This window comes from Hypanus sabinus, chromosome 17 (genome assembly GCF_030144855.1).
Source record: "Hypanus sabinus isolate sHypSab1 chromosome 17, sHypSab1.hap1, whole genome shotgun sequence".
Taxonomy (NCBI): domain Eukaryota; kingdom Metazoa; phylum Chordata; class Chondrichthyes; order Myliobatiformes; family Dasyatidae; genus Hypanus; species Hypanus sabinus.
This window is the reverse complement of record NC_082722.1, coordinates 4,218,770-4,235,003: the sequence shown is the minus strand read 5'-3', so window position 1 is coordinate 4,235,003 and position 16,234 is coordinate 4,218,770. Positions and strand designations below refer to the sequence as shown.

The 16,234-nt window shown below is 42.2% G+C and overlaps 1 protein-coding gene across 3 annotated transcripts in view; it reads left to right on the top strand.

Moving 5' to 3' along the window:
• The window catches only part of hydin (HYDIN axonemal central pair apparatus protein), a 1,146,554-nt gene that overhangs the window by 260,421 nt on the left and 869,899 nt on the right, over window positions 1–16,234 (top strand). For all 3 annotated transcript variants that reach the window (XM_059992477.1, XM_059992476.1, XM_059992474.1), the window contains exon 10: window positions 1,018–1,117. In XM_059992477.1, coding sequence (XP_059848460.1) covers window positions 1,018–1,117 — 100 coding nt within the window. The remainder of the gene's footprint in view (window positions 1–1,017; window positions 1,118–16,234) is intronic.

Genomic DNA, 16,234 nt, shown 5'->3' with positions numbered 1-16,234 from the left:
GAAAATGCAGTTAAGATGTCTGGTCAACTCTCACTCTGAAAACAATCATGCCTGTATTGTACATTCAAATGTCTATGTCAATTTTACAGGTGGAGAACAATTTCTTTTAAGAAAAAGTGAAATAATCTGTACCTGTCACCTGAAATTTACAATTGTTTACAGTATTCTGTGAGTTAAATATATTTTATCTAATTGGAACTGGGAACTTAGAGGAGCAGGTGAAATTAGCAGTTAAGTAACATAACTGAGCCCTAAACCCCGAAATAGTAATGAAACACTCTGTGAAAAAAAATGTTCTTGAATTTAGAATAATTTATCAAATAGCCTTTACTTGGTGAAATACATAACTAATTACAAGGTACAGAAAATTGATTCTCCACATGTACTCCCTTACTTTCAATAATGTCTGGTGTGGGAATTGAAATGCCACAATGATTTATGTCATGTATTAAAGAATCAGTTTTGGTCTGGAGTAGATTTGTCTTCAGAGCTGTAGGGCATTTGTCTGACTTTATTAATGCTGTGGTCGTTAGATGTAATCTGTTCAAATTGTTCCCAGTTTAATGTGCAGCATGTACAATGAAAGCTAATTAATTCAACATCAGATAGGTATAACCATTCTCTGCTGCAGACAGGTTATTTCAGGTTAAATTAACCAAGCTGGTCTTCTGTATGACACAATGCATGCTTTTGTAATAAATTTGTAATTCATTTAGAATCTAACTAAACTAGGAATACAAATCAGCTGTTTCCTGGTCTCATCAGAAATAACAGAAACCCATCCTTGTTTTCTATTAGTACGGTAGATAACTGTTCTCTTTCACCTGTGTTATTTATTGCAGTTATGAATACTGTTATAAGTCAATGTCCTATGTTCCCTTCTCCCATAGCATCCTGGTTATTTAAATCTAGCACTCATCCAGCTCACCTTCTGCCATCCCTTTGATTTTTATTTAAATGTTCTTATTTGTCCCCTAACAATGTAACTAGCTGTGATTTTGTTGTTTTTTTTACCAGGAGGGAGACGTCTGGCCCAATTCCACTACTGAAATAAGTATAATTTGCAGACCTCAACAAGCAAAGGTTTTTCAGTGGACAGTCTACTGTGATGTCACAGGTATAGCATGTTAGTCACTTATACCATAGCAACTGTTGCTTTGTGCCTTCTCCTTTATGCTTTTGCTCTACCGACCACATCTATCTCAATTTAAGTTCTATTTGCCCTGTTCTAACACTTTCTGATTATGACTCCTCACTCTTGTTGCTGCTGGAATGGCTCATTCCTCTGTCTTGATGTTAAGCACACATACCCTCTGGCACTGAAAATAAATGCCCTAATTTTCTTCCCTTATCTCCTGACAACGTTGTATTGTCCAGTGCTCTATGTTATTAAACAGTTTATGGTGGGATGATATCTTCCCTATTACCTGGCAATTTCTAGTTTGAATCTCAGATACCAAGTAGAGATGATAATGTCTGCCTTTCATTTGCCTTCAAGAATTTTGGCTGTACTTTCAATATGTTCTTTTTTGCTATTCATAGTTTCTTTGATTTGTCATTGTTTGATACAGTTCTGAATCAGAATTATTACTGAGACATGTCATGAAATTTGTTGTGTCATGACTGTAGTACAGTGCAATACTAAACTATACTATAAATTACAGTATAATAAATGCACTCACTGGCCACCTTATTAGGTAAACCTGTACACCTGTTCATTAATGCAGATATCTAATCAGCCAATCATGCGGCAGAAACTCAGTGTATACAAGTATGCAGACATAGTTAAGAGTTTAGCTGTTGTTCAGACCAAGCATCAGAGCAGGGAAGAAATGTGATCTAAGTTACTTTGACTGTGGAATGATAGTTGGTGCCAGACGGGGTGGTTTGAGTATCTCGGAAACTGCCGATCTCCTGGGATTTTCACACACAACAGTCTCTATAGTTTACAGAGAACAGTGTGAAAAAAATCTAGTGAGCGGCACTTCTCTGAGTGAAAACATCTTGTTAATGAGGTAGGTGAACAGAATGAGTGGAGAACAGACAGATTGCTTCAAGCTGACAGGAAGGTGACAGTAAGTCAAATAACTGCATGTAACAAGAGTGGTGTGCAAAAGCACATCTGTGAATGCAAAACTTGAAATGGGTGGGGTACAGCAGCTGAAGATCACAAACATACACTCAGTGGCTACTTTATTAGGTATAGGATATACCTAATACTATATATATACACACACAAAATTAAATATTGAATATTGAATTTAATAGTAAATATTAAATTTGGAAGATATCCTTGATAATGAGAAGGCTAGTGCTCATGATGGAGCTGGCAGAGTTTACAACCCTCTACAAATTTTATGATCATGTCCAGTGGCCTCTCTATATGAGATGGTGATGCAACCACTTAGAATGCTCTCCTAAGTGTAGAAAATTTCCAGAGTCTTTGGTAACATACAGAATCACTTTAGACACCTAATGAAATATAGCAGCTGGGGTTTCCTCTTTGTAATTGTATCAATATGTTGGGCTCTGGATAAATCTTCTGGAGACTTGAAACTACTCATCCTTTCCACTGTTGACCCTTTGAGAAGGACTGGTGTGTGTTCCCTCCTTCCCCTTCCTAAATTCCATAATAAATTCCTTAGAATTGCTGACATTGAAATAGAATCAGAATCAGGTTTATTATCACTAGCATGTGACATGGAATTTGTTAATTTAGCACAGCAGTTCAATGCAATACATAATATAGAAGAGAAAAATAATAATAATGAATAACTAAGTACATCAATTATTGTATACATATATTGAATAGATTAAAATCAATTCTGTAATTGATTTATAGAAATACTGTATATTAAAAAAAGTGAGGTAGTGTCCAAGGGTTCATTGCCATTTAGGAATTGGATAGCAGAGGGGAAGAAGCAGCTCCTGAATTGTTAAGTGTGTGCCTTCAGGCTTCTGTATCTCCTACCTGATGGTAACAGTGAGAAAAGAGCATGCCTTTCTGAGACACTGCTCCCTGAAGATGTCTTGCATACTTTGTAGGCTAGTACACAAGATGGAGCTGACTAGGTTTACAGTCCTGTGCATAGCAATTCCATACCAGACGGTATTGCAGCCTGTCAGAACTATAGAAGTTTTTGAGTGTATTTGTTGACATGCCAATCTCTTCAAACTCCTAATAAAGTATAGCCACTGTCTTGCCTTCTTTATGATTACCTCGATATGTTGGGACCAGGTTAGATCCTCAGAGATCTTGACACCCAGGAACTTGAAATTGCTCACTCTCTCCACTTCTGATCCCTCTATGAGGATTGGTTCATGTTCCTTCATCTTACCCTTCCTGAAGTCCACAATCAGCTCTTTCATTTTACTGACCTTAAGTGCCAGGTTGTTGCTGTGGCACCATTCCACTAGTTGGCATATCTCACTCCTGTACGCCCTCTTGCTACCACCTGAGATTTTACCAACAATGGTTGTATTGTCAGCAAATTTTTTAGATGGTGTTTGAGCTATGCCTAGCCACACAGTCATGTGTATACAGAGAGCAGAGCAGTGGGTTAAGCATACATCCCTAAGGTGCGCCAGTATTGTTCGCCAGTGAGGAGGATATGTTATCACCAGTCTGCACAGACGGTGGTCTTCTGGTTAGGAAGTCGAGGATCCAATTGCAGAGGAAGGTACAGAGGCCCAGGTTCTGCAACTTCTCAATTAGGATTGTGGGAATGATGGTATTAAATGCTGAGCTATAGTCGAACAACATCCTGAAGTAGGTGATTGTGTTGTCCAGGTGGTCTAAAGCCATGTGGAGAGCCTTTGAGATTCTGTCTGCTGTTGACCTAATGTGGTGATAGGCAAATTGCAATGGGTCCAGGTCCTTGCTGAGGCAGGAGTTCAGTCTAGTCATGACCAGCCTCTCTAAGCATTTCATCACTGTCGATGTGCGTGCTACCGGGTGATAGTCATTAAGGCAGTTCACATTATTCTTCTTGGGCACTAGTATATTTGTTACCTTTTTGAAGTAAGTGGGAGCTTCTGCCCATAGCAGTGAGAGCTTGAAAATACAAGCTTGTGTTACAACACTGATCAACCAGCCAATCTATCTCTGTCTTGTATGCCTCCTGATCACCATCTGAAATCCTGCTGACAATAGTCGCGTCATCATTGAATTTATAGATAATATTTGCACTGTGCCTAGCCACACAGTCATGGCTGTAGAGAGTATAAATCTAGCAGGCATCTTTGAGGTGACACTAATGTTGATTGTCAGCGAAGAGAAGATATTTCCGATTCGCACTGACTGTGATCTCAGGATGAGGAAGTCAAGGATCCAATTGCAGAGGGACAGATAGAAGCATGGGTGTTGGAACTTATTGATAAGTACTGAGGGTATGATGGTGTTTAATTCTGAGTTGTTATTAATTAATACTTAGCTATTGTTGTTATCCAGCTAGTCCAAAATCGAGTGGAGGGTCAGCAAAATTGCATCTGCTGTAAACCTATTGTTGTTGTAGGCAAATTGCAGTGGGTCCAGGTCCATACTCAGGTAGGAATTATTCCTAGCCATAATCAACCTCTTAGAGTCATAGAAGAGAATTAAACATACAAGGAATTAAACATACAAGGAATTAAACATACAAGGAATTAAACATACAAGGAATTAAACATACAAGGAATTAAACATACAAGGAATTAAACATACAAGGAATTAAACATACAAGGAATTAAACATACAAGGGTATTTGACAATTAGGAGAGACAGGCAAGAAAGAAAAGGAGTTGGGGTGGCTATGTTAATAAAGCAAGAAATCACTGCAATAAAGCGAAATGATATTGGCTCAAAGGATCAGGATAATGAAACAATTTGGGTAGAAATAAGGAATAGTAAAGGGGAAAAAAGCAGTGGTGGGAGTAGTCTATAGGCCTCCAAACAGCTGTTACTCAGTTGGTCGGAGCATAAATCAGGAAATAGTTGGGGCTTGTAATAAGGGAACGGCTATAATTATGGGGGATTTTAACTTTCATATTGACTGACTAATCAAGTCGGACATGGCAGCCTTGAAGAAGAGTTTATTGTGTGTATTCGGGATGGGTTCCTTGAACAACACGTTACCGAGCCGACAAGGGGGCAAGCAGTCTTAGATCTGGTCCTGTGTAATGAGACAGGACTAATAAAAAAATGTCCTAGTAAAGGATCCCCTTGGAATGAGTGACCATAACATGGTCGAATTCCATATTCAATTAGAGGATGAGAGGGTTGGATCTCAAACAAGTGTACTGAGCTTAGATAAAGGAGACTATGATGGTATGAGAGCGGAATTGCTTAAGATGGATTGGGAAAATAGATTAAAGGGTAGATCGGTACTTGATCAGTGGTGTATATTTAAGGAGTTATTTTACAACTATCAAGAAAAATATATTCCACTGAAGAAAAAAGGGTGTAAAAGAAAAATTAGTTATCCGTGGCTAAGTAAAGAAATAAAACAAAGTATACAACTAAAAAGAAAGTTATATAAGGTAGCTAAATCTAGCGGGAAGATTGAAGATTGAGAAGCTTTTAAAGATCAGCAGCAAATAACAAAAAGATTGATTAAGAAGGGGAAGATAGATTATGAAAGTAAATTGGCAAAAAACATAAAAGCAGATAGTAAGAGTTTTTATAGTTACATAAAAAGGATGGCTAAAGTAAATGTTGGTCCCCTAGAAGATGAGACCGGGAAATTAATGGTAGGGGACATGGAGATGGCGGAAACGCTGAACAAATATTTTGTATCAGTTTTTACAGTAGTGGACACTCAAAATATCCCAACACTGGATAAACAGGGGGCTCTAGGGGGAGAGAAGCTAACTACGATTCAAATCACCAAGGAAATGGTACTTGATAAATTAATGGGACTGGAGGTGGATAAATCCCCTGGACCGGATGGCTTGCATCCTAGGGTCTTAAGGGAAGTGGTGGTCGGGATTGTGGATGCATTAGTGATAATTTTTCAAAACTCGCTGGACTCGGCAATGGTCCCGGCAGATTGGAAAAATGCTAATGTAACTCCTTTATTTAAAAAGGGCAATAGACAGAAGGCTGGGAATTATAGGCCAGTTAGCCTAACATCTGTGGTTGGCAAAATGTTGGAATCGATAATTAAGGAAACAGTAACAGGGCATTTGGATAAACATAGCTTAATAGGACAAAGTCAGCATGGCTTTACAAAAGGGAAGTCATGTTTGACAAATTTGTTGGAGTTCTTTGAGGACATAACATATAGGGTAGATAAAGGGGAACCAGTGGATGTGGTGTATTTGGACTTCCAAAAGGCATTTGACAAGGTGCCACACCAAAGATTATTACTTAAAGTAAAAAATCATGGGATTAGGGATAATATTCCGGCATGGGTGGAGGATTGGCTTTCTAACAGAAAACAGAGAGTTGGGATAAATGGTTTATTCTCAGACTGGCAGTTGGTGACTAGTGGTGTTCTGCAGGGGTCGGTGTTGGGACCCCAACTCTTTATAATCTATATTAATGATTTGGAGAAAGGGACTAAGTGCAACGTATCGAAGTTTGCTGATGACACAAAGATGGGAGGGAGTGTAATGAGTGCGGAGGACATTGAAACCCTGCAGGGGGGCATAGGCTGAGTGATTGGGCAGACATTTGGCAGATGAAATATAATACTGACAAGTGTGAGGTCTTGCACTTTGGCAGGAAGAATAATAGAGCAAGTTATTATCTAAATGGAGAGAAACTGGAAAGTGCTTCTGCGCAAAGGGATCTGGGGGTCCTAGTGCAGGAAACACAAAAAGTTAGTATGCAAGTGCAGCAGGTAGTCAAGAAGGCCAATGGAATGCTGGCTTTTATTGCTAGGGGGATGGAGTATAAGAACAGGGAGGTCTTACTGCAGTTGTACCGGGTATTGGAGAGACCACACCTGGAGTACTGCGTGCAGTTCTGGTGTCCATATTTAAGAAAGGACATACTGGCTCTCGAGGCAGTGCAGAGAAGGTTCACTAGGTTAATTCCGGGGATGGGTGGGTTGATGTATGATGAGAGGTTGAGTAGATTGGGACTCTACTCATTGGAGTTCCGAAGAATGACAGGCGATCTTATTGAAACATATAAGATTGTGAAGGGGCTTGATTGAAACATATAAGATTGTGAAGGGGCCTGGATGTGGGGAGAATGTTCCCAATGATGGGTGAAACTAGGACTAGGGGGCATAATCTTAAAATAAGGGGATGCCGTTCCAGGACTGAGATGAGGAGAAATTTCTTCACTCAGAGGGTAGTGGGGCTGTGGAATTTACTGCCCCAGAGAGCCGTGGAAGCTACTACACTCAATAAATTCAAAACGGAGATAGACATTTTCCTGGATAAAAATGGCATTAGGGGATACGGTGAGCGAGCAGGTAAGTGGACATGAGGCTAGGTTTAGATCAGCCATGTGATCTCTTGGGCCAGTTTTTGATAGCCTGGATGGGTCGGAGAGGAATTTTCCAGATTTTTTCTCCTCAATTGGCAAATCGTTTTTTTTTCCCCCGGGTGATCACATGGGTTTGGGCGGGTTGAATAATAAAATAAAATGGGCGGCATGGTGCCCTGTTGGTTGGCACTGTTGCCTTGTGGGATTCGGTGAAAACTAGAGTTAAGATTGGATCAGCCACGATCTTGTTGAATGGCGGAGCAGGCTTGAGGGGCCGATTGGCCTACTCCTGCTCCTATCTCTTATGTTCTTATGTAACCCTACAGCAGAGAAAGAGGCCCCTTGCCCCAGTCCATACCAGACCATTAAGCTGCCTAGTCCCATTGGCCTGCACCTGGACAATAGCCTTCCACATACCTCCCAATCATGTACCTATCCAAATTTCTGTTAAATATTGAGAAAAAAAAACCTACATCTACCACCCTCTGAGTGAATAAGATCCCCCTCCTGTTCCCCTTAAATATTTCACCTTTCACCATTAACCCATGACCTCTAGTTATAGCCTCGCCTAGCATCAGTAGAAAAAGCTTACATGCATACATCCTATATATACTGTACCCCTCGTAATTTTGCATATGTCTATCAAATCTCCCTAGGAGTTCTACCTTCTGGGGAATAAAGTCCTAACCTATTAAACCTTTCCCTATTACTCAAGTTCTCCAGTCCTGGCAATCTCCGTGTAAATTTTCTCCATACTCTTTCAATCTTACTTACATATTCCTTGTATGTAGGTGATCACACTGCACACAATACTCCAAATCAGGTCTCACCAATGTCTTAACATCCCAGCTCCTGTACTCAGCAGATGGATTTATGAAAGGCAATGTGTCAAAGGCTTTCTTTACGACCCTATCTACCTGTGATGCCACTTCCAAGGAATTATAGAGCTATATTCCCAGATCTCTCTTTTCTGTCACACTCCTCAGTGCCCTACTGCTCACCATATAAGACATCGCAGAGTCCAGTACCTCAATTTGTCTGCATTAAATTACATCTGCTATTTTTCTGTCCATTTGTCCAGCTGGTCCAAATCCCACTGCAAGCTTTGATAGTCTCCCTTGCTAACCACCACACCCCAAATCTTGGTGTCATTGGCAAACGTGTTATTCCAGTCAAGCACATTATCATCAAGATCATTGATATAGTTGACAAACATCAGCGGACTCAGCACTGATCCCAGCGCACTCCACTAGTCTCAGGCCTCCAATCAGAGAAGCAACTATCTATGACCACTCTCTGGTTTCTCCCACAAAGCCAAAATCTAATTAAGTTTACTACCACATCTTGAATGCCAAGCAACTGAAACTTCTTGACCAACCTCCAATATGGAACCTTGTCGAAAGGGATTGCTGAAGTCCATGTAGACAACATCCACAGCCTTGCCTTCAGCAACTTTCCTGGTAGTTTTGAGCTACCACACACAAAACTCTGATTATCCTTAATCAGTCCCTCTCTGTGGTCCTGGCCTATGGTTAGGCCACACTTAGACCCCTTCCAGTTCACCGATCTGCCCTGACTAGGAGTTGAGGATGCCATCGTCTACCTGCTGAACCGTGTCTATGCCCACCTGGACGAGCCGGCGAGCACTGTGAGGGTCATGTTTTCTGACTTCTCCAGTGCGTTCAACACCATCCGCCCTGCTCTGCTGGGTGAGAAGCTGACAGTGATGCAGGTGGATGCTTCCCTGGTGTCATGGATTATTGATTACCTGACTGGCAGACCACAGTACATGCGCTTGCAACACTGTGTCAGACAGAGTGGTCAGCAGAACTGGGGCTCCACAGGGGACTGTCCTGTCTCCCTTTCTCTTCACCATCTACATCTCAGACTTCAACTACAACACAGAGACTTGCCATCTTCAGAAGTTTTCTGATGACTCTGCCATAGTTGGATGCATCAACAAGGGAGATGAGGCTGAGTACAGGGCTACGGTGGGAAACTTTGTCACATGGTGCGAGCTTAATGTGAAAAAGACTAAGGAGCTGGTGGTGGACCTGAGGAGGGCTAAGGCACCGGTGACCCCTGTTTCCACCCAAGGGATCAGTGTGGACATGATGGAGGATTACAAATACCTGGGGAAACGAATTGACAATAAACTGGACTGGTCAAAGAACACTGAGGCTGTCTACAAGAAGGGTCAGAGCCGTCTCTATTTCCTGAGGAGACTGAGGTCCTTTAACATCTGCCGGACGATGCTGAGGATGTTCTATGAGTCGGTGGTGGCCAGTGCTATCATGTTTGCTGTTGTGTGCTGGGGCAGCAGGCTGAGGGTAGCAGATGCCAACAGAATCAACAAACTCATTCGTAAGGCCAGTGATGTTTTGGGGGTGGAACTGGACTCTCTGACGGTGGTATCTGAAAAGAGGATGCTGTCCAAGTTGCATGCCATTTTGGACAATGATTCCCATCCACTCCATAATGTACTGGTTAGGCACAGGAGTACATTCAGCCAGAGACTCATTCCACTTATTTAAGGTTTTATATTGCTATATTTCTTCACTATTCTTGGTTTGTGCGACTGTAATGAAACCCAATTTCCCTCGGGATCAATGAAGTATGTCTGTCTGTCTGTCCAAATGCTTATAAACTGTCCCTGAGAATACCTTTCAATAACTTTCCCACCACTGATGTCAAGCTCACTCTCCTATAATTTCCTGGCTTATTCTTAAGAGTCTGTCTTAAAGAATGGAGCATCATTAGCTATCCTCCAATCATCTATTCTTCTGGCACCTCACCTGTGGCTAAGGATGTTTTAAATAGCTTCTGCACTAGCTTCCCACAGGCTCTGACAGAACACCTTGTCAGGCCCTGGGGATTTGTCCACTTCGATTTGCGTCAGGTTTTCAAACAGATCCTCTTCTGTCCCAAACCTTGCTTCTGCTATGACTCTGTTCTGTAGACTCCGTGTCTGCCTCCTGAGTAACTATACCAAACAATTGATACTAGAGCATACAATCATCACAGTGATACTTGTTTCTGTGCTTCATGCTCCCTGAAGTACAAATTAAAGTATAATAAAAATTTAAATTATAAATCATAATTAGAAAATAGAAAAGGGTAAGTACAGTAGTGCAAGTCAGGTCCAGATATTTGGAAGGTACGGCCCAGATCCGGGTCAGGATCCGTTCAGCAGTCTTATCACAGTTGGAAAGAAACTGTTCCCAAATCTGGCCATACGAATCTTCATGCTCCTGAACCTTCTCCCAGAGGGAAGTGGGACAAAAAGTATGTTGGCTGGGTGGGACTTAACCCTGATTATCCTGGCAGCACTGCTCCGACAGCGTGTGATGTAAAGTGAGTCCAAGGATGGAAGATTGGTTTGTGTGATGTGCTGGGCTATGTTCACGATCTTCTGCAGCTTCTTCCGGTCTTGGACAGGACAATTTCCATACCAGGTTGTGATGCACCCTAGAAGAATGCTTTCTACGGTGCACCTATAAAAATTAGTGAGGGTTTTAGGGGACAGGCCAAATTTCTTCAGCTTTCTCAGGAAGTAAAGGTGCTGGTGGGCCTTCTTGGCAGTGGACTGTGCTTGGTTAGACCAAGTCAGGTCATTTGTGATATTCTTCCCGAGGAACTTAAAGCTTTTGACCTGTTCCACCTGCGCACAACCGATATAGATGGGGACGTGCGGTCCGCTACTCCTTCCGAAGTCAACAACCAATGCAAAAATCCATTTAAGATCTCTCCCATCTCTCTCAGCTCTATGCGTATATGATCACCTTGATTTTCCAGAAGACCGATTTTGTCCCTTGCTGTCCCTTTGCTTGTAATATATTTGTAGAAGCCCTTGGGATTCTCCTTCACCTTGCCTGCTAGAGCAACCTCAGGTGTTCTTTTAGCCCTCCTGACTTTCTTCTTAAATGTTCTCTTGTATTTCTTATACTCAAATATTTTATTTGTTCCTACCTGCCAATACCTGCTATGAACTTCCTTCTTTTTCTTGACCATAACCTGAATGTCTGTTGAAAACCAAGGATCCCTAAACTGTTATCCTTGCCTTTTATTCTATCAGGAGCATACAAAACTCTGTATGCTCAAACTTTCACTTTTGAAGGTCTCCCACTTACCGGGTACACCTTTGTTGGATAACAACCTGTTCCAATCCACACTTGCCAGATTCTTTCTGATGCCATCAAAATTGGCTTTTCTTCAATTTAGAATCTTAACCTGAGGTCCAGGCCTATCCTTTTTCATGTTACCTTGAAATTAATGGCATTATGATCACTGGATGCAAAGTGTTCTCTTGCACAGTCTTCTGTCATCTGAAGGAGACAGAAGACAGGAAATTATAGGCCTGTTAGCCTATAGTGGTTGGCAAGTTGTTGGAGTCTATTCTTAAGGATGAGTTTTTGAGGTACATGATAAAATAGGCAAAAGTCTGCATGATTTTCTAAAGGGGTTATCTTGCTTGAAAAAAATCTGTTGGAATACTTTGAGGAAATAACATGCAGGATAGGCAAAGGAGAGTCAGTGGATTATGTTAATTTGGATTTTCAGAAGCCGTGTGACAGGGTGCTGGATATAAGGCTGCATAACAAGATGGTGTTACAAGAAAGGTACTAGCATGGATGAAGATTGGCTGACTAGGAAGAGTGGGGAATAAAGGGGGCCTGTTCTGATTGTCTGCTGGTGACTAGTGGTGTGCTGCAGGGGACTGCTTTTCATGTTATATGTCAGTGATTTAGATAATGGAATTGGTGGGTTTATGGCCATAATCCCCAGGACGTTGATAATACGGGATTCAGTGATGGTGATGCCACTAAATGTCAAAGGACGATGGTTAGATCCTTTCTTGCTGGAGATGGTTATTGCCTGACACTTGCATGGCTCGAATTTTACTTGTAACTTGTTAGCCCAAGTCTGGACATTGTGCATGTCTAGTTGCAAATTACAATGGAAGGTAGAAAATGCATGTCAAAAGGATAATGTTATGATAGTAATGGTGGATATTAATATGCAGGTAGATTGGGAAAATCAAGTTAGTGCTGGATCCCAAATGGGGGAGTTTGTAGAATGCTGACAACTTGGCTTTTCCACCAGCTCATGGTGGAGCTCAATGGGGGATCAGCTATTTTGGATTGGATGCTGTGTAATGAACCAAAATTGATTAGAGAAGCCTTAAGAACCCTGAGGGGCCAATGATCATAATGTTATAGAATTTCCCTTGAAATTTGAGAAGTCGAAGCTAAAGTCAGGTGTGCCAATGTTACAATGAAGTAAAGGGAATTACAGAGGCATGCAGGAGAACCTGGCCAGAATTGATTGGTAAGGAATACGAGCTGGAATGACGGCACAGCAGCAACAGCTGGAGTTTCTGGGAGCAATTTGGAAGGCACAGGATAGATACATTTCAAAGAAAAAGAAGTATTCTAAGGGACAGTGACACAGTCATGGCTAACAAGAGATCGAAAACCAACTTAAAAGCCTAAGAAAGGGCATATAATAAGGCAAAAATTAGTGGGAAGTTATAAGATTGGGAAGCTTTTAACTGCCAACAGAAGGCAACTAAAAAAAACCATAAAGAAGGGAAAGATGGAATAGAAAGGTATGCTAGACAGGAATATTAGAGGATGCCAAAAGTTTCTACAGATATATAAAGTGTAAAAGAGAGGTGTGTGGATAACATTCTTATCCACAGAACCTCCCTTCTTTTCTCCAAACCAACAAATCCCCTATCACTACAACTTACCTCTTCTTCCTGCTTCACTTCTGAGCCACAGAGCCAGACTCAGTGCCAGAAATATGAAGGCTGGGGCTTTCCTCTGCTAGGTCATCTCCCTCAACGGTGTCCAAAGCAGTCTAACTGTAAACATGAAGAAATCTGCAGATGCTGGAATTTCAAGCAACACACACAAAATGCTGGTGGAACGCAGCAGGCCAGGCAGCATCTATAGAAAGAAGTACAGTCGATGTTTTGGGTTGAGACCCTTCATCAGGACTAATGGAAAAAAGAGATAGTAAAAGATTTGAGAGGGGGAGGGGGAGACCCGAAATGTTAGGAGAAGACAGGAGGGGGAGGGATGAAGCTAAGAGCTGGAAAGTTGATTGGCAAAAGGGATACAAGGCTGGAGAAGGGGGAGTATCATAGGACTGAAACCTCCTCTGCGCTGCCTCCAAAGCCAGTATATCCTTCGTCAAGTATGGGAACCAGAACAGCACACAGTACTCCAGGTGCGGCCTCACCAGTACCCTGTACAGTTGCAGCATGACCTCCCTGCTCTTGAATTCAATCCCCCTATCAATGAAGGCCAACATTCTCTTTGCCTCCTTAATAACCTCTTGTACCTGCAAGCCAACCTTTTGTGACTCATGCACAAGCACTCCCAAGTGCATGCTGCAATCTTTCACCATGTAAATAATAATCTGCTCTCCTATTATTCTTTCCAAAGTGGATAATCTTTCATTTACTAACGTTGTATTCCATCTGCCAAACTTTGGCCCACTCATTTAACCTATCTATATCTCTTTGCAGACTCTCCACATCCTCTGTATCAATTTGCTTTTCCACTCAGTTTAGAGTCATCATCAAATTTTGCTATGCTACACTCAGTCCCCTCTTCTCAATCATCAATGTAAATGGTGACCAGCTGCGGGCCCAGCACCTAGCCTTGCGGTACCCCCCTCACCACAGATTGCCAACTGGAGAAACACCCATTTAAACCAACTCTCTGCCTTCTACTGGTTAACCAATCCACTATCCATGCCAATACACTTCATCCGACTCCATGCATCCGTATCTTATTTATAAGTCTCTTGTGCGACACCCTATCGAATGTCTTCTGGAAATCCAAGTATATGACATTCACCTGTTCCCCTTTATCCACTGCACTCATTAGGTGCTCAAAGAACTTCAGTAAGTTTGTCAAACAGGACTTTCCCTTTCTGAATCCATGCTGTGACTGTCTAATGGAACCACTCCTTTCTAAACGTTTCGCTATTTCTTCCTTAATGACAGCTTCAAGCATTTTGCCGACTACAGATGTTAAGCTAACTGGCCTATAGTTGCCCATCTTTTGCCTACATCCTTTTTTTAAAAAAAAGTGGCGTGATATTTGCTGTCTTCCAATCTGCTGGGACCTGCTCAAAGTCGAGAGAATTTTGATAAATGATTACCAACACGGCCACTATATCCTCCGCCAATTCCCTCAGCACCCTGGGATGCATCCCATCAGGACCAGGGGTCTTATCTACCTTCAGGCCCTCAAGTTTACTCATCACTCTCTTTAGTGACAGTGATTTTATCGAGGTCCTCACCACCCATTTCGTCCATATCATCATTAGTGACCAATCTGTTGTTACCTTATTTCATCATGTTCACTTTCCATTCTCAGCTGATTTGGTAGGCAGCATCTGGAGTTCTGATGAATGGGAAAAATTGCTTTTTCTCTCTATCTCTACAGATGCTGCCTGTCCTGCTGAATACCCTTAACATTGTAATAGCCAGGGGTGGTAATGGGGACAAGGTCCCATTTCCTATTAAATGCTCCCAGAGGTGTGTGCCTCAAATAGCCTCTGACAACCAAGTTCAGCTGCTAGCTTTCACATGTCGCTCAGCAACTAAGTCCAGTGGAACTGTCTCTACTGACCAGAGAAGGGGCAAATGCAAGTTTCTGGTGGTTTAAAACCAGTCATTTCGGGCGTATGGTGCTCGTCAGCCATGATTGGCAGCTCAGCCAGGAGAAGTAAAATTCTGATCTCAAATCTCCTCTGCCTTGTGACCATTCCCATTCATGGTGAAGGGTTCGGGAGTAAACCCTGAGGGAAAAATCTAGAGCTGGAGTCTGTAAAGCAGTCCTATGTTGAGTTTAACACTGACTGGCAACTTCGGTGATGCTGCTGGTACCAAACTGTATCAGTCTCTGCTGAATCTTTGGGTTCATCTGATGTGGAGAGCAGGAGCTTTAGTGAGGGGGACAGATAGGTGATTCTGTGGGTGTGAAAAAGAAACAAGGATGGTAGTTTGCCTCCCAGGTGCCGGGGTTGGTGATGTTTCTGAGAGCATCCACAATATCCTGAAATGGGAGGGTGAGCAGCCAGAGATCGCGGTACATATTGATACCAATGACATAGGTAGGAAAAGGGTGCAGGTCTTGAAAGCAGAATACAGGGAGTTAGGAAGGAAGCTGGGAAGCAGGACCTCAAAGGTAGTAGTCTCAGGATTGCTGCCTGTGCCACGTGACAGTGAGTATAGGAGTAGAATGAGGTGGAAGATAAATGTCTGACTGAAGGATTGGAGCCAGGGATAGGGATTCAGATTTTTGGATCTTTGGGAATTTTCCTGGGGTAGGTGTGACCTGTACAAAAAGGACAGGCTGTACTTGAATCCGAGGCGGACCAATGTCCTGGTGGGGTAAGTTTGCTAATGCTATTGGGGAGGGTTTAAACTGGCTTTACAGTGGGGTGGGAACCAAAGTGAAGAGACAGAGCATGGGGAGGTTAGAGCACAAGTAGAGACAGCTTTTAGGGAGTTTGTGAGGGAGGACAGGCAGATGTTAGAGCAAAGATGCACTCAGCCTGATGGTTTGAGGTATGTCTATTTTAATATAAGGAGTATCATAAAGAAGACGGATGAACTTAGAGCATGGATCAGTGTATGGAACTGTGACATTGTGGCCATTACAGAGACTTGGATGTCTCAGGAGCAGGAATGGCTGCTGAGAGTGCCAGGTTTTAGATGTTTCAAAAAGAACAGAGGGAGGCAAAAAAGGTGGGGCCATGGCATTGCTAATTAGGGATAGTGTTGTGGCTGCAGAA